We start from the raw sequence: 25067 nt of genomic DNA, 5'->3' as shown, positions 1-25067 counted from the left end.
GGCTACAACCAGTGAGCAATGGCAGCGCGTATTTTGGAAGTGAAATGGCAGAGACAAATGTCTGTTTTAATTAGTGTTATAGTAACGTTAGGCACATGTTGCTATGTCGATTCAATTAAATTTAATGTTACAATCGTAGCATGGGTTAATGTCTGGAGCTTGAGTTATTAGCGGCTCTGTCCCAGCAATGGGTCAGGCGTTACACATTGTGTTAGGTGTGTAGCCCAGCAGCCCAGCTAACATTTGCAATTAGCATTGTAAAATGTAGCCCGGCGGGCAGGTGGGCTGTGTTTAGCTATTTCCCTGCCTACTTCAATGATGATGGTACCTGTAATAAATGTAATATATTTGCTGAGATGGAGGTGAGGCTCAGTGACTAGAAGAGCTGGTTGAAGCGCTCCATAGTTACTCCAGTAGCTGTAGTAGCTCTAGTGCTAAATCCAGGAGCTAACGCTAACGTCCCTACTCTTCTCCATGAGCCCGCTCCGGCTCATGAAGAAGAGTAGGGACGTTAGCGTGGCAGCCGACTAGTGCTAATGCTAACAGGAAAGCAGGGAAATAGCTAGACACAGCAGAGACTGAGAGTGAGTGAAAGACATCGCTAACTGCTAAACTAAGCCAAACTAAGTTGGCTGTTTAGGTTTTATTTCCTCGCCCCTGTGGCGAGTGAATATGCCTGTAGTGAAACCAGGGCTAACCGGTGCTTCCTCCTCAGGCTCCACTTCACTCAGCTGCCAGCACAGCCAGTTAACCTCCGCTAGCTTCCCAGCTAATGTTAGCCCCGGCTCTCAGTTTGGATCCAACCGGAGCACCGACCCCTGGTTTGTTATTCAGGTTAATGTGGGAAGAAGCAGCGGATATATTGGGCAGCTGAGTAAAGCGGAGCCTACGGAAGAAACACCGGGACCGTCTGGATGTAATAGTCTGTGGGGATGCTGCGGCGCTCGGCGGCACAGACGAGGCGAGTGGGGGAGGTGGGGGGTGGAGCGCAGAGGTAGAGGGAGGAGTGGCTCATGAGTCATGACACACTTTGTTTTGATCTACAGGCAGTGCACAACAGCAAACCTAGCGGTGAAACAATTTCGCTTTTTGCCTCTTTAAATAATCCCATTTTATTACTTTGTTTTGAATAAGCCACGTTAACTACATAATCTGTAACAGTCAGTGCAGGAAAACGTGATCGCCCATAGATAGAATTACAATGATAAATTTAGTGACAACCAATGCTAAACTAGTGCTAAACCAATGCTAAACAAATGCTAAATACATGTCAAACATGGTTAATTTGTAAGTTTGTAAGTATTACGTTTAAGTCTCACACTGTCACATGCACAAGCCTCTGGTCCTGAGTAGATGTATGCAGATACAGTGGGACAGAAAATAGTCCTTAGTGCCATTTAATTCTATTATATTCAAGAGAAGGCAGACAGAACAATCTAGACTGATACAGCACTACAGCTAAGAGGGAAAACGTGTTTTTCATTTGGAGTGAACCTTTTCTTTCAGCTAGCACCGGCAAGCAATTAGCTTAGCTTTTCATAGCATAAAGACCGGAGGCAGGGAGACACAGCTATGGTTATCCTGGCTCTTTCCAAAGTGCAGCCACTGTAAAGCTCTGAAGCATAGGTATTGGCAGACATGTCTTTCAGTGCCTCGCCGACTGTTTTCCCCTGCTTCCAGTCTTTACGTGAAGCTAATCACCTCCTAGCTATAGCTCCATACTTTACGCAAAGACATAATGTGAAAGCCTATCAATCTTCTCCACTAAATCTAGACAACAAGGAGAATAAGCGTATTTCCCACAAAATGTCAAACCATAGGTGAATTATTAGACAATGGGCCCCTGCGCCCAGATATGGAAAAGGACCCACCACCTCTCCTAAGTAGGAGCAAAACACACAAAGTCTTTGGTACTTTTGTCTGTTTTTGTTGTTGTTTTGCGTCTCTTTATTATTCATTACGGTAATTTTATGTCTCTTTGCTTGTTCTGCCCCTCTTAATAGTCTTTTTTTAACCTCTTTGTGGTCATTTGATGCTTTTATTAAATGTAGTTTTATGTCTTTTTTTGGTTCTATTGTGTCTCTTGAACGGTCATTTTGTGCCTATTGTAATGGTTTTCCATGTCTGCCATTGTTTTGTCCCTTTTTGATGTTATGTAGTGTCTCTTTGCAGTTCCTTTGCATCTCTTTTTATGTTTCTTTGTAGCCATTTTGAGTCTCTTTGTGGTCAAAGCATGTTACTATGAGTGGTATTTTAGCAGGTGAAGGCCAGAGGGTGCCCCCTGACACTTTGGACTCCTGGGCTTGTGCCCGCTAGACCTGTTGAGTAATCAATCTATGTGTCAAACTACTACTTTCACATTTTACAATACTACAGTGCAGTGGTAAAAGTAGCAATACAACTATATAGATGTACAACATCACATGCAAAACTCCTTACTTCTGTAAAAGTAAACATGTATGCAAGGTTCCAGTCCACTACTGCATTCTTTTGTGTCTAGCCTGATAAGACATACAGAGCTGATATTAAAGATAGACTTAGGGTGTAAAGTAACTTGTGATCATACATAATCATAACACTGTAAGCCAATCGCCTGTATGTTAGCAATATGTATCACTGTCTTTGAGACATTTCAACCACTGCAGCTATAGACGTTCCTGTCTGGTGGTCTCTGTAGACTGACATGCCTGCTCCTTTCACAGATTCACACTCTGACCCCAGCAGCAGGAGACTTGTCTCCACAGTTGACGCATGCACATTTCTGATTAATGAAGGATGACATGGCGAACGGTAATGAAGACGTGAGCCCAAGACCTGAGTCTTCAGTGCGAGATGCCAGGGAAAAGGAGGCAGATACCGCTGCATAGGGTAACATTATAAAAGTATACTGTGGCCAGCTGATACAGTTAAGTCTAGCTGTCATCCTGTTTATGCTACAAATAGGACCTTGGAAGCATCAGGGCTGCGTTTGGAAAACCAACCATTAGTGGTTGAATGTAGCTAAGTAAACTAATTACTCAGTTATTTTGAGCCGCTTGTACGTTACACCTTATACTTTATAAAGTGTAACAAAGTAACTTGTATACAGTGTAGGCTCGATTTGATTTCATTAATCTATTTGACAGTTAAGGTTCCTGGTTGCTCACAAACATATTGCATACTATACATTTAAGCCACCTCTAAAATATAATGCATTCTTACAGATTACCAAATAAAGTGTATTGTAGTACAGCTAGTTTCACCTAAATCAAATATAAAATACCACTTTTGAATCAATGCATCAATAAGCTAATAACAAATCACGTATATACACTGCAACAATATGAAAATCACACGGGTCATTAATCGTCATAAGAAAGACATTAACTTTAAATGCTTAAATTCCATCTTGGTGATTACACCTTAACTCAGGTGAGATTTTGAGTGCATGACTTTTACTTGCAATGGTGTATTTTTACACTATTATATTGCTACTTTTACATAAATCAAAATCTTATTTACTTTCTTGTGGAGAGTAAGATGAGAGCATTGATACTTAACACCACTCTCATGCCTGTACAGTATACGTATGTGAAGCTCCAACCAGCAGCTGCTAAGCTTAGTTTAACATATAGGCTGGAATGGAAACAGCTAGCCTCGTAATGTTGAAAGGTAATAAAACCAGTTACATATGCCCAGCCAAGAAATAGTCTGACACAAGTAACCCCCACCTCCCCTCCAACCACACACACACACAGACACACACACATAAAATGGTGAATTATCGTTGTTACAGTTAGAATTTCCTACAGAAACAAGATATGTTTATTTGCAAGCTTTAGAGGTGTTGGTGGGTTCTGTTAAGTTTGGACAGCAAAAGTTAAGCTGGTTCCCCCTATTTCGAGTCCTTGTCAATCCCGCCAGGATGTTGCAATTGCAACAACAATATCATTTTATTGTACCTTCTATCTATCTATCTATCTATCTATCTATTTATTATGAGACTACTGCTGCGAGAGTGTGACCCACTGTGACAGGCCGAACTATAATCACACGGCTGACGTTACCCAACGGTTATTATAAGGTTTAACGACAGAGTCAAGCTGTTTTGGTGTCAGTGTGAGTTTATCGGAATTTAATGGCTCGGATCAGATGTTAGCACCTACTGTTGTGTTAGCTCATGCTAACTGGGCAAAGAGAGCAAGAGGACAGTGGCTCATAGAGACAGTTCTTCATCGCTGCGTCGAATGTGAACAATAACTGATCATCGGCAAACAGTAGTTGCTGCCTTGAGTCTGAGGCATATTCCCAAAAATGTCAAACTATTCCTTTCAGTAAAAGATGAAAATATTTCTTCCCAAGTGTCCAACATTTTGTCATTAAATTACCAGCTTTTAATATGCAATGTTTGTTACTCTGCTCCATGGTGGCTCACATAATTCTGGTGAAAAGGTGTCAGGTGTGTCAAGCATCAATAGCATAATGTATTACCTTTCAAACACTTTGTTGTCTGTGTTTTCTCGGATTCACATCTGCAGCCCCATGCAACACATCTGAAATAGTATCAAGTGAAGTGTACTAAAAGAAACCAGAAAAAAACTTGCAAATCCCGCTCTTAACGCGGGTTATAAGAGGAGGTGAGCGAAAGATTAGTTTATCATCAGAAGGCACCAGATAAAGTAACAAAAAATTGAGTCACTTGTTGATAGTCTCAGGGTATTCTGTATGTCCCCCAGCGTACATTAGAGCTCGACAGGTTTAGTCAGTCCATTAATCTCATCATAAATGTGTAAGACCCCTTTCGCCACCACCTCACCCTCTTGTCTCTCCACCTTATCACACTCTTGGTCTGAGTGCTTCCCTTCTTGAACTCCTTAAGGGTGTCGTCAGTCTCTCCTGCGCTCCTCGCTCACTGGAGGGTGTGGGTGACTTGAGTGCCAGGAGAGCTTTGAATAACAGAGAGAGGGGGGAGAAATAAAAGGAATAAGCACCACAAGCCCTCAGTCTTCCAGCAGCAAAGAGAAGACACAGGAATAACCATGCCTGAGCCAGTCCCTGCAGGTATGCAGATACTTTTTGTGAAAGTATAATTCATTGTAATTAGTTTGGAGACTACATTTCAGTGGTAATGTTGATGCTTGAATTTGGGTTGCTTTGTGTGGCGGGATGTATATGCTTGCAATAGTTATATAATACTTATATTTGAGGATGTTGCAGAAATTGATGGATTGTATATATGTAATTTTCTGACTTTTTTGGTAATAATTAATGTATTATTTTCATATAATCTAGGATCATTATATTCTGTATTTGTGCTATATTTAGGATTGATAATTTGATGAAAAGAATTCATATTTATTTGGTTTTGGAAAGGAGATTAGATGTGTCTGAGGTGCACTGTTAAAATATAATCTACAAAAAGATGACAAAATCATCTTGCGATGAGAGGGGACTACTTAAGTATTCAGTCTAACATGCTGAGGGAGCAGTAATGAGCTTCAGGGGGCTCAGACTCTCACAAGTTAAACCCCAGGTGACCCACAACACTTGTTTACCGCAAAGGTGTTTTGACGCCCAGCTGAAGAAAACAAAAAGACAAATGACTTCATCAGTTACTGTAACTGAAACATGTTAGATTTCATTTTGCAGACAGTCAAACACAATTTCTTAATTTGGGCGCAGAGAGCGGGACACTGAATAAAATGCTTCAATGTAAAATTAGATTCAAAAAATCAAATCATCAGCATAACTTTGAGTCAAAATGTTGATTTAATATGGCAACTAAGCAAAACAGACAAAATACTTACAAATATGATCTAAAAATATAAAAAAGTGTTAGCCTATTATTCATTTAAGACCTTTGCTAACACATAAAACCATTTGAATTAAACCAATTAGGCATAAGGAAGCACAGTTATGTTTCCATAAATAATATTTAAAAGGCCATAAATAACCGCATAGCCAGCTGCTATGACATCATCACAGCCAGTATGTTACTGACATCAGCCCAGTGGGAGCACCATCTTGCTGACTAACTGGAAAGCTTCCACAAGCATTATGGTGACTACAGCAGGTACAGCAGGTAAACACTGCTGAGGCTGTGTGTGATATGTCTGTGCAGTATGGAGGTCATGTTTCATGATAGCTACTGTAGCTGTCTTGCCTCAGGTACATGAGTAGTTAAAATTGTACTCATTTTAAATACAATATTCGCAGTTCATCTGTAGGCTAATGTACATAAACAAGTGCATTAGCTCTGAGCCTTGAAGCCTGTATTCTTATAGAAATGAACTAACACTGTCAGATAAAAGACAGTCAAAGTCTGATTTCATATATTTTTTTAATTCAAAGTGAAAATACATGAAGCTTGCCACTTTAATAGTCTCTAAAATAAATTTTCCTCCCATTGAACTTAGACTTGGTCCCCTGGGGTGAACGCCACTTTCTCATAAATAGTTGTCAGTCCCTTGTGGAGCCAGCCATCCTCCACTTCGACCCTCTGTGGCTCTTAATCACTCCACTGACAGAAACCTAAGACAAGAGACTGTCTTAGTGGATGATTCTGTTAGAGCAGTTGCAGGCCAAGGTTGTGGAAAGAGCGTTGAGCCTTTCAAGCCCCTTCATCTAACTTCTCATGCTGTGGCAGTAAATGTAATGGGCTCTGCCGGACTTGTTAGCATGTCACTCTTAATTCTGCTGAACACCGTTTGGTCCTTTTTCCTCGTATCTGCCCCTGCCCCTAATCTTTTTACAGATCTCAGCGATGCCCTTTTTATTTTTATCCCAGAAACATAACCAGCCACTGCTTTTTTTTTTCACCTTATACAGCCACAGAGTTAATCCCTGTAATACAGATACGATCCTGCTTTCCTTACTGTATGTCTTCACCTCCCACAGCTCCATCATTCCATGCCCATCTCAACAGGGAGGCTTTGATGAGGGTCAGATAACCAGCCACTGTGATATTGAAACAACTTAATAACTATATGTGTCTTGCTACAATCCTATGAAACAATGGCAACATTTTCACCCTTAACTTGCATTCTGCATTCTGCCACTCATTTTCCCACACTATGAATTATTTCTGTATTTACACTCGAGATGAGTTGAAACGTTTTTCATGCCGCTTCACTTAGCAGCCAGATCCCGCCCTCAGCTAACAGCTAAAAATACACGGCAATAACCCCTGACCTTTTTCCACTCTGTTTTTTTATTCCTCATAAGTTCATAGAGTTTCACACACCCGAGCGTATCAGATTTTGCTGTAACCCGTTTGCAGTCCCCGCCTGAGATAAATCATTATGTAATCTAAATCACTTCCATCCAGAAAGTTCCTTCATGGTCAGCAGGCTCTATGCCCCCCTCCTGAGTGTGATGTTGCTCCGGCGCAGTCAATCAAGGACCTGACAGTTTGCTAGTCGGCGGCGGGAAGCGATGGCGTGACTTATGGTCGTAATTCCTTTCATTATTGTGACCTGATGAGAGGAGGTTAAACCAAAACTCTGTGAAGTTTATCCAATGCTGTATATCGGTCTGATACCATGACATTAAATGATGAGGTAATTAATCTTCTCTGAGATAATAAACCATGCATGAAGGCTCAGTCAGAAGACAGGAAGTTGGACCTTACCTGCTGTCACTCCGATATTGATTGACATTTTGAAATATTATCCTATCAAACTGTAGTTGACGGACTCACAGAATACCAGTTTCCTACCTGTAGCTCACATGTATCAATACGTTAACGGTCTAGCTTGCAGGATTTAGAGGCATTTAGAGTCAAGGTTGCAGATTGTAACGTATTGAAACTTATATCAATACAGAAAACCACAGAAAAACATTGGCGGCATGGTGGTGCAGTGGTTAGCATTGTGTCCTCAGCAAGAGGGTTCGAAACCAAGGGTGGGGGAGCCCTTCTGTGCGGAGACTGCATGTTCCCCCATGTCAGCGGGTACTCTGGCTTCCTCCCACAGTCCAAAGACATGCAGGTTAGGTCAACTGGTGACCCTAAATTGCCCATAGGTGTGAATGTGAGGTTGTCTGCGTCTGCAGCCCTGTGATAGTCTGGTGACCTGTCCAGGGTGTACCCTGGCTCTCACCCAATGTCAGCTGGGATAGGCTCCCCCCCCCCCCCCCCCCCCCCAAACCCTAACAGGATAAACAGTTATGGAAAATGAATGACAGAAAAACATGAATGACCTCATCTAGGGCTCTTATTTAACATGCAACAACAACCTTTTACCCCGAGAGGATTTTATACACATCTAGGCAAATAAAAGCCTTTATTCTCAAAAGAATAGTTTAACATCATGTAAAAAGATGTTTCAGGCCTGGTTGCAAATCATTTTCTGAATTTGAAGCAGTGTAGGTATCAGATAAATTTTTTCTAAATTTAAAAAAACATTTGTTTAACTGTTAAACTGTATACTGCCAGATATTAATATATACTTTCAACATATTGTATCACAGTAGCCAGAACTATAACTATAATATTATTACTTTCAATAATGTTGTTGTAAGCTACTGTCATTACCTGCACCTCTCTCTCTCTCTCTCTCTCTCTCTCTCTCTCTCTCTCTCTCTCTCTCTCTCTCTGTCTCATTGTGTCATACAGATTACTGTTAATTTATTATGTTGATCTGTTCTGTACGTCATCTATTGCACGTCTGTCCGTCCTGGAAGAGGGATCCCTCCTCAGTTGCTCTTCCTGAGGTTTCTACCGTTTTTTTCCCCCGTTAAAGGGTTTTTTTTGGGGAGTTTTTCCTTATTCGCCGCGAGGGTCCTAAGGACAGAGGGATGTCGTATGCTGTAAAGCCCTGTGAGGCAAATTGTGATTTGTGATATTGGGCTTTATAAATAAAATTGATTGACTGATTGATTGATTGATTGAAAGCCCTCTGAGGCTCAGTGTTTTCCTCAGTAGCACTCCATAGTGATTAAAGCTGCACACAGTTTCTCATAGTGAATCAAAACCAACACATTAAATCATGTCCTGCTGAGATATCTTCATAAATATTATTGCATACTGTCTGAAGATCAGCAGAGGTTTCATAAGGTCAGGCTGCTCCATACGTTTTTTATGTCTGGGTCATTGCACACTCTGTAAATCAAGCTGTCAGTGGTAAATACAGGGAGGTAAACAGTGAGGTGAAGACCTGCAGTACCTAAACTGACCTAAAAATAAAAAATCATTAAAGATGGAGAAACTATAAACACCACCGCATAGTCATAGTTTATTATGCATCCAGAAATACACAGAAGGTAACTGTAGACAAATATATACAGTGTATAATTCTACAGGGAGTTCGCATAGACTAGCAACAAAATAAGGCGGAAAATAAAAGAAAGAAATCTCCCCTCAGGAAACAAACAAACAAGAAAAAATGCACCCAACAAGCATATCTACTAATTATTTTACATCTACAACAACTCTGACAACTTTGCCAATATACAAAACCACAGACAGTCTCTGAGGGGAACATTTAAACTGTGAGGAACAGCTGCTCAGAAGTTGATTACCCCGCTTTATCACAAACTTGTTGAAGATGATCAAGACTCTCACCCCGAGTGGATTGGCTTAGCAGATGCCGATGCAGATTTATGCTCAATGCAGGTGTTAAATCCTCTCACGGGGAGTGTGAAGTATTTACACCAAAGTCTTAGAGTTTGCAAATGTTCTCTTTTTGTGCAGACAACATAACAAGCTTTGTTACTTTGTTTGTTGCTCAGAGCTCAGAGATGGATTCTGACTGTCACGTAGTGTAGAAGCTATACAGGCTGAACGTAGTTGCACACAAACGCAGTTGTTCCTATAAATACAATGCTAATAAGACATCACCTGTTCACAGTCTGTTTATGCTGCCAGATGAGGAAGGATAAGCATTATGTGCTTTTCAACAGAACAGAGACAACATTATAATTTCTCCAACAGTCAAGTGAATACATGCAACTTCAGGACACCTATTTTGGCCAGAAATTTATGACAAACCCCAAGTGACCAGTAAAGCAAGCAAGGTCATGTGGGTCTGACTATTCAAGGAAACTGTGCGCAACATCAGAGAACGTGGCATGGCTTCAGGGAGGTCATAAGACACCGTCCCTGGCCTTTATCAGCTACTGCAGAGGCCCCCTGGGGGAGGAGGGGGACACTTGAGGAGTTGGGTATATTATATGCATCTATTTCCGTTGAGAATTTTGTTTTACCAGATTTAGGCTTCAACAATTACGCCCAGCACTTTGCACTCAAATAAAACCAACTCCAGTTTGGCCATAGAAATGTCTCGCTGATCGGTAAAGATGAGGTGGGAAATTTATAAAATAAGTGGGTGATGAAATAGCCCTCAAGTTACTGAAATCTATGTCAAGATATCAGTTTTGAAGATTTGTGCCAGAGGGTTGATAGAAATGTCAAAGGTGGCCATTTAACAGAATGGATCCTCTTACTTGGAAGGTAGTTTTTTAGAATCATGACTGAAGACTACTAGCGTCGCCATAAAATCAGATATTCTCTAAAATAATCTTGAAATAACCATTTTATATAGAACGGTCAGTTTCAGACCAACATCCAGTTGGGTATCATAAGCGGTGGTTTAAGATCTGTCATCGCTCAAGATTATTTTCGATTCAAGAGGCAGCCCAGGTTATGTTACAAGCCCTGAAACCATGACTGGAACCAAACCAATCATGTAACCATTAGCCACAATGTATGAAACATACAGTATGCAGTTTCTCTTTTTGTATGATGTAATGTCTTTAAATAGAAAGTGCTTTTAGTTTGGTATGATGCAGTGTTTGTTCAGTGCCGGGGCTAGAAAAGTCAGCGCCCTAGGCAAGCTACCCCCCTCCACCCTGCCACCCTTCTTTTTCCATTGTTTTCAACTATGTGAGTGTCAAAATTTAATGTATGAATTTATTAATTTGGTGAAGAGGGTGCAATTGTGGCAGCCCCCTACCCCCTGCTGAGCGGTGCCCTAGGCAGCCGCCCATATCCTGGTAAGACCATCCTGATGATGTGAGCAACATTTTCTCTTGCTCTCTGTATCAGTCTCGACTCAGTGCTGCCCCAAACACTTTCAGTGGGCCGGAGTATATGCCTTGACAGACAAACTCCTTCAGCCAATCAGCGTAACAAAACACCAGTGAACATCTTCATCACCAATGGAGTCAGCTGATAAATCAAGCCTTTGCCAAGTCCAACCGGAAGAACTGCGAAAACCTCCTTTCTTCCGAGAAGTTCGGCTAGTGCATACTCCTAACGTAAGAGCCGCCATTACTGATCTGCAAGCTGCGGCCTGCATTTTACGTCATCGACTGCGATGCAGTCCCTGATTGGCTGCAGAAGTTGTAGGCTATGTTGCAGATACCTGATTAGCTCCAATAGGATTTTAATTTCTAGAGTCTTTGGGGCGGCATTGAGTTCAGACTGATACAGAAAGTGAAACACATTGTTGTGCTCACATCATCAGGATGTTCTTACATTGCTAAGCCACCTATGGCACCTATAGGAACATCCGCCACTGTATTTGTACCCTTGTCTGGATTGTAACATTTGATTCCAAAATTCTTTTGTTGATTTGCCTCAGATTGTCTAGCTAGCTCAGGGACCGTCAATGACTGTCCATTGCCCTTGTTAGATAAACAAATAAACAAATAAATAAGCAGGTATGTTGTAACTATGTCTATTTGGGCACAGATACGGTTTCTAATTGTCTCCTTGAACTGTTTCTAATTCCCAGATAAACCGGAGGGGGGTAAGTCAGCTGCTCCACCACATTTATCCACTGACCTTCTGTGTGCCTTACATTATCACATAGTGACTCGATTATAGCTCTCACGTTTTCACTTCGCTCACATATTGTATCATGTCAAGCGCCGTGTCGGGCAAACGCAGGCTCTGACTCTCTGCGGATGCGTTATCAGCATGCACCAATTATTCATTTATGAACTCCTTTGAATTGAATTTTCATTCATGTTCGCCAGCATGCTTTATGTTTCTATAATTCTACCTTCAGGCATTTTCACTGAGGATCTGTTGTACTGTACATTATCAGATTACTCAGGCTGTTTACTCAACTGTCTTCAAATGATGTCACAACACAGACGGCACTATGAGAAAAATGCTTTGGTTTTTGCAAGCCATATATGAGCATAGTCATGTGATACTGGGCTGGATTTTATGTGTGAGACACTGATAAAATCTATTTGCTCAGCTGTTGGAGTGTTTTAAATATATATATATATTTTCCAATGGAGCTGCCATGGTGTTACTTTTCATGTGCTATGTATAACAAAAAAAATCCACTAATTTTAGCTCCAGAGGAGCCAGCAGAAGAGGGTGAGGGACAACCTTTTTCTTTTCCTTTTCTCCCCCTGTTTTTTGTGACTTTAGATTGATTCAGTGCATTCATACGGTGTTAATATGTGACATGGAGTGGGTTTGAGTTGAGTGTTGGGAAATGCATTTGAACTAATCAGTCAGGGTAATTATGTGAATAATACAGAACAAGCGATTGTGCTATAGATAATAAGTTGAGCAATTACGGAGTCAAGACGATAGGCCTATAAGTCAATCACATCATGTGAGACAACATGGACCCGCTGAAGGGGGATAATGCAATTATTATGCCACTTCGATTCAGCGTGTTTGCATTCCTTCACTAGCCTACAGCATGCGTCATATGTGAAACAACATCTGGAGTGTGTGGTTTTATTCCCTCAGTTTACGACGTGATGTCATGCACATGTATGTACTGTGTATTGCAGCATCATGTGGATCAACTTCCCTCTGTTGTCCCTCTGTTAATGCTCTTGTTCCCTTTTTGTGTTGTAAAAAAAAAAAGTTTAGCATGTCAAAGTTGTTTCTTTTGGATTGTACAGAAGTGTATGAAGCGGACACGCCATCTGTGTGGATTTTAATAAACACTGACTGACTGCAACTGGATGCTTTTTCCACATCTGTGAACTCTGACAATGACCTTTGGGGTTACATTTCACCGCAGGCATGTGAAGTGTGAGCAAGTCGTCTCTGTTTATGTGTTTTGGTTGAGTTTACCCGGAGATGCTGCCATCTGAATGTTGTCCAGGTCTCATCATCTTTCTGTTTCCGATCACTTAACCATGATTTTTATTTACTCAGCTGAGCTGCAGCCAGAGAACTATGGTAGGCATCTATTAGCATCAGGGAATAATACGCACTTTCTATTAACTTTCTCCCCAGCTTCCTCAATTATGACTAGACATAGTGAATAATTACAGTATGTATTGGGAGCTAATTTTCATTCATTTCCCTTAGATGAACTTCCCGCAGACGGAGGTAAGGAAGAATCCTGCAAAGGGAATGTTTCGTCTACATAATCCATCCAATGTATTCACATATGAGTGCATACATTCGCCACTCTGTGTGAAAATGATAGTATTTGCATGACTATTTTATGTTGTACCTTAAAGAACTTTCAGGTTTGTGTCAGGTGACCTTCACAAGGTTTAGTTATGTATTTTTGGACACCCCAAAAATACATGAATTCATGTACAAATGTTTTAGTTCAATGAAAAAAAAGTAAATCTGCTAGTCAATGACTGACTTCACTTTGAGTGCCTTTTGCTTTTATCCACAATCTGACTGATATATACATATACTGTACAGTATATGCTATGAGTGAACGTAAGCTTGCTTTGGTTTTACAGTTTGCCCAACGTGGTCACTTTTGTCATGTATTGTTGTATTTCCAGGCACAGTATACAAGCATATACTGTATTTTACCTGCTGGTGTCTATGTGTTATAAATGTGTTAATGCATTCACAAGTTGAAGTGGACTCAAGTGATTTTACGAAATGTGGTGGTGCATGGTGCCTCTGTTGCAACTGTACGTCATCTCTTGAGCAGCGACAAGCATTAGCTTCCCACAGTAGCTGCTTTTGTCAGTTAAGTTTGCTTCCTTGTCTTCCTTGATACAGATGTCGATGGGGATGGTAAGAAAAGAGCGATGTTTATAGTGACGTGTCGGTTGATAAATTACTTTTGCCCTTCAAAAGTATGGTTTGACTGTTTATAACATTGAGTATAATTATGGTATTATGTGCTAGTCGAGATGTCACATAATATATGAAGTGTTCAGTAGACCTGGGTTCATCTTATTATTTGAAATCTTTTGGGCTACTTCAATTTGGACTGATATTACAGCATATTGTTCCATATTAAATGAGCTGCTTTCTGTTTGTTAGCCTTATTTGGCTACATGTGAAAACACGGTTCTTACTTTGCTCTGTAGAGAACTTTAAAATGTTCTTCTAATCGTTGACTCAAAGACAAAGAAAGGTTTAAAATAAAAAATCTGTCTCTCACACAGTGGAGATCCTAAATGCAATATGTAATATAAGTGCGCAGGGTGGCTCTGCTTGCGTCAGTGCTCATGTCTCACCCATCCCATGAAAATCCCTTGTAAAAACCCCCCTCAGAGCCTGTGGCTTCTTGCAGCTGTGCAGATGTTACCCTCAGAATAAGTCATACCTCAGGCCTACAGCTCACCAGATCCTTGGCTGTGTCAGAGGGCTGACTAAAGTGGCCTCATTTGCGGATTAGTGCGTGATGCAACCCTTGTCTTATATCATTCACCTGTGTCCTCCTCCACTTGTATCTGTTGATGCCACCAGACACCTCCCCACTGTTTATGTCCTTTCAGCAATTCAGAATTTGTTTCCCTAACCGAACAGTGCTGCCCATTCCCATCCCATCTGTGAGGTGTGATATCAGCTCTCTTTTGCCTCTGTCCCTCTGGCAATTCGAACAACGAGAATGGCAACACAGCTGTGGTTTCAGTGTAACAGTCGTCGCGCAACAATGGCAGCTGTTGCTGTTGACATACCAAGTGTCATCTGATTAGATGACACTTTTATTAACATTATGCTATGTCGTCAACTGTATAGTTGAGCTCCCCTTGCTTTGAAACTGCAAGGGGAGCACAAGCACTGAGGTCGTCCAAGATATCATAGCCAGCACATCAAAGTGAATGCCTCCAAACTGCACAAGAAAAAGACACTGGGTCATGTCCTGAACCTTCATCTGAGGGCCAAGGCCTGTAGATGGTTTACTTACCAAACCATGGTTGTGTATCACAGCTGTGTGGTGTGAGTCAGAAGTCAGCTGTCTTAAAATGTTGCACCACAACTCAAGTTTTACAAGCGAAATTCAAGATCTGTTACTGTGTTACAAAGCTGTCCCTGACTGCCACGAGCTTTCAGGGTCACAGCTCCCAGAATGGTGCGTTGGACTATCTGGACTGATTAGGAGTAGACTGGATGGAGAAGGGTTATGGACGTGGCAGGACATCAGGGAGCTGAAGGCTGCTAATTCTCTGTGGTGCCCTTCAAAATGTATGTGAAATGTCCTGTACCTGCTCAGCCTGAGGGGAAACAGTGACACTAACAATCTTTTCCTTTTCCCCACTTTCCACACTCCTGGGTGAGGCTAAACCAACAGTGGTAGCAGCAACGGGGAAGTCCATATCCCTTGTGCAGTGCATATATCGCACGTTGAGTAAGTCTGTAGCAATCGTCAGCTCTGTAGGTCTCTATAGTGTCTTCACCGGGAGGATAGCCAAATTCCCATCATGGCTTCTTCCGTTTTAGGCTAGTTGGTCAGTGTGGCAAGACTTGGGTGACGACTTTGGGGTATGCAGGGGAGAGGTGACGCTTCCAAAGGTGGCAATGGCTGCTTTGTCTCCACATAACCAGGCTGCTATCTTGGGGAAGTTGGCTGCAGACTTGAAATTTGCCCTGACATATGGCCTGCTGACCAAAGACAGGGGTCAAGCAGCCAGGTTGAGATCATTAAATGTTAAGTTTGGTCACTGCCCTGGATGTCACATCATAAATTCTTCAGGGAATGGGTCCTGTGAGGATTCCAGGAAACGTCTTCCCGTCTGTCTTTCTCTTTTTAGCGTTTACAGTATGGGTGCACATCTCATCGTCCTTCTTGCCTGTCATGAATTCCTATCACTAAATGCTGGACTCTTCAAGCTCCCCCTGCAGTATAGTGGTATATAACTTATATTGTTCTGCAGATGTTCCAGACGGAGCTCAGCATAAGCCGAGACACACATAGTGGAAAAAAAAGACAAGCATGGTGGCAGAGCGTGATTAGGGGAAAACTGGAGCATGAAACAAAGAAGTAAAAGGGCTCAGCAAGTGGAAACTCTCCACAACAGAAACACCTTGCATATGTTACTATCAGCCAAAGGCCTCCCACAGCAGGAGCACTGTTTTTCTTGGGCAAGCAGGGTTTAGCAAAATGCTCATTTTACATAGTGAGGTGATTTTATTCAACATATTAGCGGGTTGGTGGCATGGCTAGCATGATAGGCTTTATCCAAAGACAGCAGCTGAGGAAAGTTCAGAGGGAAACCTGAGGATACTTTTCTTTGGTCAGAATTCAGCCGAGGCTAGATGCCAGGCCATCTGTATCCAGTTTTAGCTGTGGTAACATGCTTATACAAAGAATAATTTACCTTAGTTTAATGGAATCATGTTGAGTTAATCTCGGGATATGATTTAAATGACAAAGAATCATAAATACACCTTGTAGGAGGACATTTTCTACTCCACAGACTTGGTGTTTAAAATGGTGCTGGTTTGATTTTCCATGTTGTTTGATCCCTAGTCCTGACTCCAGAGTGGGAATTGCACCACACTGAGTATGCCAACAGTGGGTCTATTAGAGTGGAATGCCTGTGTGGGAAGTGCTTATCATACCAAGGCTGTTTGAAGCCATGGGGGTATAGTGTGTGCGCGGGGGGGATTATCATCACTTGGCCAACTGCGACTGTTTTGGGGCATATCTTACACCAGTATTGGAAATGTTTTGAATGTTATAGCAGCACAAGTGTACAGTTTGCCCAGAGTCGTATTAGACATAGGGTATCTTGAGAGAGAAATGCAACAAACTTTGATAGAGATTTAGGCGGCCTGGGGTTCACACGCTCTGTACGGGGTAAAGTAATTGCCTCCTTTGTGACAAGCAGCCTTTTGCAATATCAGTCCAAAAGAAGTAATCGTAGTGATTTCAATTCATCAGTAGTTTGGTGATTAAAAAGCGCAGTAATCAAAACATTTGATTATGTTCTGTTTTGATTGATAACATCCACGATGTTGATTCTGTTTTTTTTTTTTGGGTTGCATTTCACTGTGTGGTGTATTAATGTAGTAATTCTACAGAATAATAATCATTCTGTAATTGCTTTTCACTTGCCTTGGAGTTTACACTCACTTATGGTACAGTATAACTGCAAATCGTTATACTTCCATATGTTAAACGGAGATGTTTGTTTTTCTCAGCCGAAGAGCAGTCTGAACAGGAGGGTAAGGGCCAGCTGGAGGCATAGTTCGGGACTGTGACTATCTACTGCATGCAAATGTGATGTTACGAAATGCAGATGTATGCATCCTATGTGTTTTTATGTGTTAGTCAAATATCACGCCCAATTAACTTGCTGGATTTGTTAGGGATCAGGTATAAACTGAGGGATTTTTTGAGTATATAAAACTAAGCAGGGTCTTAAACTAAGACTTTATTTAGATGCTAATGTTAATACTAAGTATGCATTGTTTACAGATTTGCAACTTGAATGCTAAATCTTTGATATGGGTAGAAATTGCTGATGTATGGAGGTCAACAGGAGTGTTTATACTTAGCACAGTCAGAGTTCATTAACACATTCTGGACCTTCTAATTGGTTATGATACTTTGCCGAAGCGATTATGTATCACTGGACCTTTTGCCTGCCTGAATATGTGAAGCACATCCACATCGCTCTCTTGTCCTTGTATGTGTTTGGAGCTGTGGACATGGAGTGTGTTACTGGTCAGATGACATTGTTTTCTGAAGCATTATGTAAGTTCAGTGTCTCAGTGTCTTTGTTGTAAGTGTTTACAGGATAACATGGGAACAAACTTAGACTTTTCACTATTATGACTGGGAAAGACAAACACCATTGCTGCTCTGCTGGCAAAGTCCATGGAGTACAGGACAGTAACTCATTACAAAGTTATATAATTGTCCTTCATTTTTATGCGAAATGGTTTCATCCTTTAACAAACCACTAAAGATTAGCACAGATTTACTTCACCTTTTTTTGTTATTCATCAAGAAAAGCCAGAACATGACTAATTTTGCTTAAAATCAAATGTAAAACTGGCAGATGTAATTACATTGTGCAACATCATGCAATGGTTTGTATGCTATCGTACGAAGATGCACATTAATTAATTAATTAATTAATGCTATCTAGCACCCCATGTATGGCACTGTTACGTTACATACTTAACACATAGTTAAGTGCTTAGGTTAAGTATGTGCAAGTAAAGTTACGTAGGGTAGGTTTATGATCAGAAACATGGTTGTGCATTGTAACATTACCTACTCAATGCAAAATTACGTAGCTTAAGTTCATGAAAATAAGTTCTTAGGTTTACTTGTTTTCATAAGGTTCTGAACAGCAGTCTCCTGGGGAAGGTCCTGTGTTTGTTTGACCCACCCACCAACCCGAGCTGCCTCTTTACACAAAGTTACGCTCTTTATACTACTTCCTTTTTTACTCTTGTCAGTGCACTGATCGTGTGGGCTCAATTACGTGAGCTATGTGCAAATTACTGGCTCATGATTACATGTGTTATACACAAATTCTGGTCCATTACTTTGGTAAAAATGCGTATGACCAGTGCATGAGAATAGCCTGATTTGTGATAAGCGGGGAAAAAAAACAAACTTAAAATACACCTGAAGAAGCAAACTCTACAATGATACAACTGGTTTTGATACATAAGTCTTATTATATAGATTTAAGGAAATGCTAATGGGTAATTTGACTGAACAGCAAACAGCTAGACCTAGGCGAGTAAATGCAACATTGTTTTTCATGTTACTATGTTGTACATGTTTGCAGAAATAGTTTATATGTCATACTTCCTGTTCTGTTTTAGTACTTTGTCCAGATGCTATTTGTTTATTATTTAGTGTTTGCAGTGTATGTACACAGCCTGTGTGTGCAGATGTGATTTAGATTTTTTCATGGTTGTTTGTAAAAATGTCCGAGCACTTCACTGTGTCCTTTGCACTTTGGTTTGCTGCACACTGTCGACACCTCCACCGCCATTTAAGGACCTTCTTCTTTTCAGAGTAAATGAACTAATTTCTGTCTCCTTTTCAGAGCCCGGTATGACGGAGCTCACTGGGCTCTTTGTCGAGAAGCCGCCAGAGAGTGTAGTCGCTGTTGCAGGTTAGAAATGAGAATGGATGGATGACAGGAAACAGTAGCAATTCGTAATGTTTAAGCTGTAATGTTATATGCGTTAATTGCTGTTTGTGCATGGCAGGATCGGATATTATTTTGATTGCCAGGGTTGACTCCACCACCCTGACCAGAAAACCCACCATGAAATGGCTAAAGGGCAAGTGGCTGGATCTTGGCAGCAAGGCTGGGAAACATATGCAGTTCAAAGAAACTTATGACAGGAATACCAAGGTGTGTGTTACACAGAAAATCTGATCCTCTGTTGAAATAACTAAGTAACTGAGAAGTACTCAAATAATATCCCCTCCAATCCCTTCCCTGAAGATCTATACCTACGAAATGAAGATCATCAAAGTGGTCGCTGGAGATGCTGGGGGCTACAGGTGCGAGGTGACGTCAAAGGACAAGTGTGACAGCTCCACCTTTGAGATCTCTGTGGAGGGTAAGTGAAAACAGACTCTGGCCTGCTGAGGCTACCACAGATTCCATACATGCTGATGTTTTGATCTGATCCAGCCCTAATGTGCGTTCTCTGCAACTTCTCTCGTTACAGCTGCGCAGCAGGAGCAGCAGGCAGATATTTTGTCTGCCTTCAAGAGAGCGTAAGGGCACAGGGGTTTGCATTTCAGCCTGTCTCAGGGGTACATGTGCGCGTGTGTGGGAATACACAAGAGGGGAAAAGCATACGTAGACTATTTATAATATGTGTGTGTGGCTGTGTGTGAATGTGTCTTTCAGCACAGGTGGTATATGACAGTAATGTAAATATAATATGCCATATCAGAGGGCATGCCTGAGCTTGGTTACCCTGAACGTTCTCAGCGCATCATCCTCATTCAGCGACTTGCAGGATAGCTTACTAAAATGCACATGCAACAGTTCATATGATATCCGAATTAGCAGCCCACGAATGATGTTGTCATGTTATGTACTTAACATAAAGTTACACAGGTTAGGGGGCGGCAGTAGCTCAGTCCATAGGGACTTGGGTTGGGAACCGGAGGGTCGCCTGCTCAAGTCCCCGTCCAGACCAAAATATGGAGCGTAGACTGGTAGCTGCCGAGGTGCCCCTGAGCAAGGCACCGACCCCCCCAACCGCTCGGAGCACCTGTCATGGGCAGCCCACTCTGACATCTCTCCACTTAGTGCATGTATAGGTCCAGTTTGTGCATGTGTGTGTTTGGATCTGTGTGTAATTGACAACAGAGTGAAAAATTGAATCGGGGATTAATAAAGTATAAAAAATAAATAAATAAATAAATTTAGGCAAGTAAAGTTATGTGGGTTAGGTTTAGGAGAAGACACGTTGTAATGAACTTGATTTTACACAGTCCCGAACACCAGCTTCCTGGGTGAAAGTCCTGTGTTTTCCAACCACCCAGCACTCCAACCTGCCTCCTTATGCAGACTTTCAATGTTTATACTACTTTCTTACTGCCATCGGCACATTATTCACGTCATCACAGCCTTCCTGATTATGTGGGTTTTCCAAAACGACTTACTCTTTAAAGATAATGCTTAGTTCTGTATACTTATAAGGTCCTACTAATCTCAGATTACTAGGAGAAATTTGAAGATGCTCAGGCGATGGATTTGTATACTGTAGGTCTGTTTCTATACACGCAGGGATGCTGGAGAGGACGAGGGAGAACTGGATTTTAGTGCTCTGCTGAAAGCCACTAAGAGGTGAGAGAAGGCTGTTTGTTATTCAGTTTGCAAAATGATAACACGGCACACGGTGTCATCGTTACCTTTGAAAGAAATATTTTTGCTTCTCCAGTCCCAATTACATACATATCTCTCTGCCCTGACTCACAGGAACAAGAAACCTCAAAAAGTGGAACCAGATATCGACGTGTGGGAATTGCTTAAGAATGCCCACCCGAGCGAGTATGAGAAAATCGCCTTTGAGTATGGCATCACTGACCTGAGGGGCATGCTGAAACGACTGAAAAAGATGAAGGTCGAGCCCAAGCATAGCGAGGGTAAGTCGGGTCAAGCAAGCAGTGGAGGGAGGGGGAGAAGTGGAGAAGTGTTGAAGGTAGTAAATTAGGAGGTGAGATTTAACCTTAGCAAGGGGTGAAGAGGAAAAGGACAGCGGGGAGGGTAGTAGGCAAGAGGAAGGGTACCATGAAATGGCACACAGAGAATCAGAAAGGGGGGGGGGCTGTGTTGTGAACTGATATTTGCTCATTATAAATTTTTCCATTTCTGCCTTCAACCCCAGCTTTCCTGAAGAAGCTCGAATCTTGCTACTCTGTGGAAAAGGGCAAGAAGATTGTCCTGAGGTGTGAGGTTGTCGATCCCGACGTCCAGGTCAAATGGTTGAAGAATGGCCAGGAGATCAAACCCTCAGCCAAGTACATACTCAGAAGCATAATCACCTGCACACACATCAGTTATCACTGGTTCACATGGACCTTTTTTTAGTGTCTTTTTCACCTTGCTAAGCTCCATGCAAGATGTTTGCTTAATTGGACAGTGGTGTCTGGGCTGTATCACATTAATAATTAAGCACAGATGGACTTAATGGGCAGTGTTTTAAAAATACCAAGCTAAAATTATCGGTGCTACAAAGTCATACTCAAAGATGATGTTGCCATTAACACATTTTTATTTTTAGGCTGTCATAAGGGGCCTCCCATAGGGTTGATCAAGTCTTGCTGCTAAGACATGTTATGCCTTATGTAAACCAATGCAGATACAGCCCCCCCCCCCCCCCCCCCCATATACACCCAAGGAAAAAACAATGCTCATTTTAAAGTTCGGAGGTCTGAATGTGAGAAAAAAAGTCTCAGGTGAAAATGCATGAACTGGATCTACTAGATGAAGATTTTAGTTTGGGAAGTACTGGATAAATGAGACTTGGATTATTCTGCACAAGAGTTCGTAAAAGGATGTTTTGATTTTGTTTTCATGTTGTTACATGCAGTTCCCCATGACTCTTCGTTCACTGAAGAGTCATGCAAGAAACAGTTTTCTTCATGAATTGAACAAATGATATACAAATGATCATTTTGGTGGGGAAGTATTCCTTTAAAGATTAACTATGCAGGATTCCAGTTACTGTGTGTAAACACACTCCCCAACGAGTGTGAATCAGCCCCAGATTAACTTTTGTTCGGCGTTTCGCCTTGCATTTTTTCTGCGCCGTCTCTTGGACGCCTGCTGCTTACAGTCTGGAACCTGGTTGCTACCTTTTTATAAAGCCCTGAGCTCACCTGATTGCTGCAGGGATACATACCCGAAAGTGTCTCAAACACAGAACATGAGAAGATTATAAGAAAATACAGGCAGAAAAATACACTGCCACACACTTCCAGTGGGTCATACGTGATGATTGGGAGGGATTACTTCTCCATGAGTCTATACTTTTTTCAGAAAATCCTGCACAGTGTCTTTTTCATGATGATTATTTGAAGACATTTGTACTAACACATGTCAGTGACTTGATAATGGTAAACTTCTAATCTATTTGTCACTTTTCAAGGTACATCATGGAGGCGACTGGGAATATCAGAACACTCACCATCAATAAGGCGACCCTGGCTGACGATGCTGCCTATGAGTGTGTGGTAGGCGAGGACAAGTGTTTCACAGAGGTGTTCGTCAAAGGTGCAGCATCTTCTTATTTTTGGCAGTTTATCAGCTGTAAAAATCTGGCATTATTCATGTGAATTTGTAAATATAGCATTACAGGTAGGTTCCTGCTGAATTCATGAATTTTAACTTCCTTCTCTGCTCTGCCCAGAGCCCCCTGTGACCATCACCAAGCTGATGGATGACTACCACGTGGTTGTTGGAGAGAGAGTGGAGTTTGAGATTGAGGTCTCAGAGGAGGGCGCCCACGTCATGTGGTCAGTATAGCTGTGATTTAGCATTATGTAGGCTCAATCAAGCTTTGGACAACTTTAGGTCATGGCTCATAGTCAGTGCAGAAGCAAAGCAGACATCTGTACCACTCATCTAGGTCTTGTACTCAGAGAAAGTCTGTTTATGTCTCAGGCCTTGTCCACATGGTCTCTGGGATTTGTTAATGTAGCTTTTTCTTTTTTGCCTTTAATCCACATGCAAATGGCACTTTAAGTCCCTAAAAACATTTTTCCCCCTAAAACTCTGTCAAGGGTGACAACTTCAGAAACTCACTTTTTTAGTGTTGATGTTTTTGGCTTGTAACATCAGAGTGTGCCCTGTTATCTCCTTTGTGAGGCGTAACAAATGAGGCATTTCATGCAATGACAGACGTGGGCAGACGTGCTGCCTGGTTCTAATCTTGCTTAGATGATCTTTTTCATGTGTGCATGTGGATGTAAAGTTACTCTCGCACTGTATTGAAAAACAGAGGCATCAGAATGAGCTACGGAGGTCACTCCTCCAGGTGGCCTTCCATTAATAGCTTTTCCTAGGCTGTTCATTGACGAACTTTGTCTTCCTCTTCTTCTTTAGAGTTAGAGTTACTTATATCACCACCTGTGGGTTTGACATGCTCGACATTACTTCAACTGGGTTTTTGCGCTTTCACTTAGAGATTTCTTTGGTAACACTGTGTATGGACACGAAGGTTTTTTGAGAATGAAGGAGGGAAAAACTCTGCTGACAAATACACTTTTGTTCGTGTGGACTAGGTCTCAATCAGATCAAAATGTGTCATAAAAATGTTAATTTTACAAATTGATGGAAGCCATAGCTTGATTCCGACAACCTTCATACACTCACCAGCCACACCTTGGGGAATTTCGATCCTCAACTTACTTTTAATAACTGAGCTTCCATTATAGAAGTAAGACTTGTTGCCATAGTTTCTGTTGTCATAATATTGTGGGAGCACAACTCTTTCTTTCAATCAGTCTTAGATTGTGATGATGTCATCCACAGTATATGTATGCATCCACCCCCACAAAAACTTATAACTGACATGTAGCCTGCTGCTATGGTACACATCATTGCACTCTTTGTCACAGTGTGGGCTGGCCTTCTATATATGTGCAAGATGCATCATTGTCTTTCGTTTATTAATTAAGCTGTATAAGATAGGCTTCTGTTTGTTTGCTCTATATTCACTTCTCCCAAGGAGATTGATTTCCCAAGTGAATACTCAGAAGAAAAGTCTGCTTTATCCTCCATTACCCTGAAATAATCTTCAACATACTTCTTCTTCATCTTCTTCCCATTGAAGTCCTGAAAGTAGTAGAGGAGTTTTGCTCTTTACATGCAGAAAAAGCATAAATTGGTACATAAAAATTCACTGAAAGCATATAATTAAGTGTTCAACGCTCAACATTTTCTAGTGGAAGACAACCAAACCCTTGTTTCATACATGTCTGTGTCCCCAATGTGGGAATGAAACCCAGCCCTTGTGTGTGTGATCTTACTATATAATGACGAAAACTCTGTTTGTCTGTGTGCCTGTTCCACGTTTTTCTCCTCACTGACTTGTTCAATCCATGTGAAATTTGGCACAGTGGTAGAGGATCATGGGAGGATGCGTATGAAGCAATATTACATCAATTGGCCAAAGGGGGGCGCTATAGCAACCGATGGAAATTTCAAACTTTGAATGGGCATATCTCATGCCCCGTATGTCGTAGAGACATGAAACTTTGTACAGAGATGCCTCTCCTCATGAGGAACAAATTTGCCTCAAGAACCCATAACTTCCGGTTCTATAGATTTTCCGCCATTTTGAATTTTTTGAAAAACAAATCTCTTCCTAGGAAGTTTGACCGATCTGCATGAAACTTGGTGAACATAATCTAGGGACCAATATCTAAAGTTCCCTCTTGGCAAAAGTTGGAAAACTTACT

The 25067-nt window shown here is 41.5% G+C and overlaps 1 protein-coding gene across 10 annotated transcripts in view; it reads left to right on the top strand.

Moving 5' to 3' along the window:
• Positions 1 to 4874: 4874 nt before the first annotated feature.
• Positions 4875 to 25067, top strand: part of mybpc2b (myosin binding protein Cb) — a 28731-nt gene continuing 8538 nt past the window's right edge. The window contains exons 1-15 of one of the 10 annotated variants that reach the window (XM_078163143.1): positions 5004 to 5040; positions 11715 to 11729; positions 12290 to 12313; positions 13115 to 13138; positions 13271 to 13291; positions 13934 to 13948; positions 19180 to 19248; positions 19346 to 19494; positions 19588 to 19705; positions 19817 to 19865; positions 20890 to 20949; positions 21082 to 21248; positions 21491 to 21623; positions 22754 to 22878; positions 23015 to 23120. In XM_078163143.1, coding sequence (XP_078019269.1) covers positions 5019 to 5040; positions 11715 to 11729; positions 12290 to 12313; positions 13115 to 13138; positions 13271 to 13291; positions 13934 to 13948; positions 19180 to 19248; positions 19346 to 19494; positions 19588 to 19705; positions 19817 to 19865; positions 20890 to 20949; positions 21082 to 21248; positions 21491 to 21623; positions 22754 to 22878; positions 23015 to 23120 — 1097 coding nt within the window. In that variant the 5' untranslated portion in view covers positions 5004 to 5018. Of the gene's footprint in view, positions 5041 to 11714; positions 11730 to 12289; positions 12314 to 13114; positions 13139 to 13270; positions 13292 to 13933; positions 13949 to 19179; positions 19249 to 19345; positions 19495 to 19587; positions 19706 to 19816; positions 19866 to 20889; positions 20950 to 21081; positions 21249 to 21490; positions 21624 to 22753; positions 22879 to 23014; positions 23121 to 25067 lie in introns of all 10 variants that reach the window. The other 9 variants (XM_078163144.1, XM_033610525.2, XM_078163146.1 and 6 more) reach the window with 9 other exon arrangements.

This window comes from Epinephelus lanceolatus, chromosome 21 (assembly GCF_041903045.1).
Source record: "Epinephelus lanceolatus isolate andai-2023 chromosome 21, ASM4190304v1, whole genome shotgun sequence".
Taxonomy (NCBI): Eukaryota; Metazoa; Chordata; class Actinopteri; order Perciformes; family Serranidae; genus Epinephelus; species Epinephelus lanceolatus.
The sequence above is the reverse complement of the archived record's forward strand: the minus strand, read 5'-3'. Positions and strand labels throughout refer to the sequence as shown.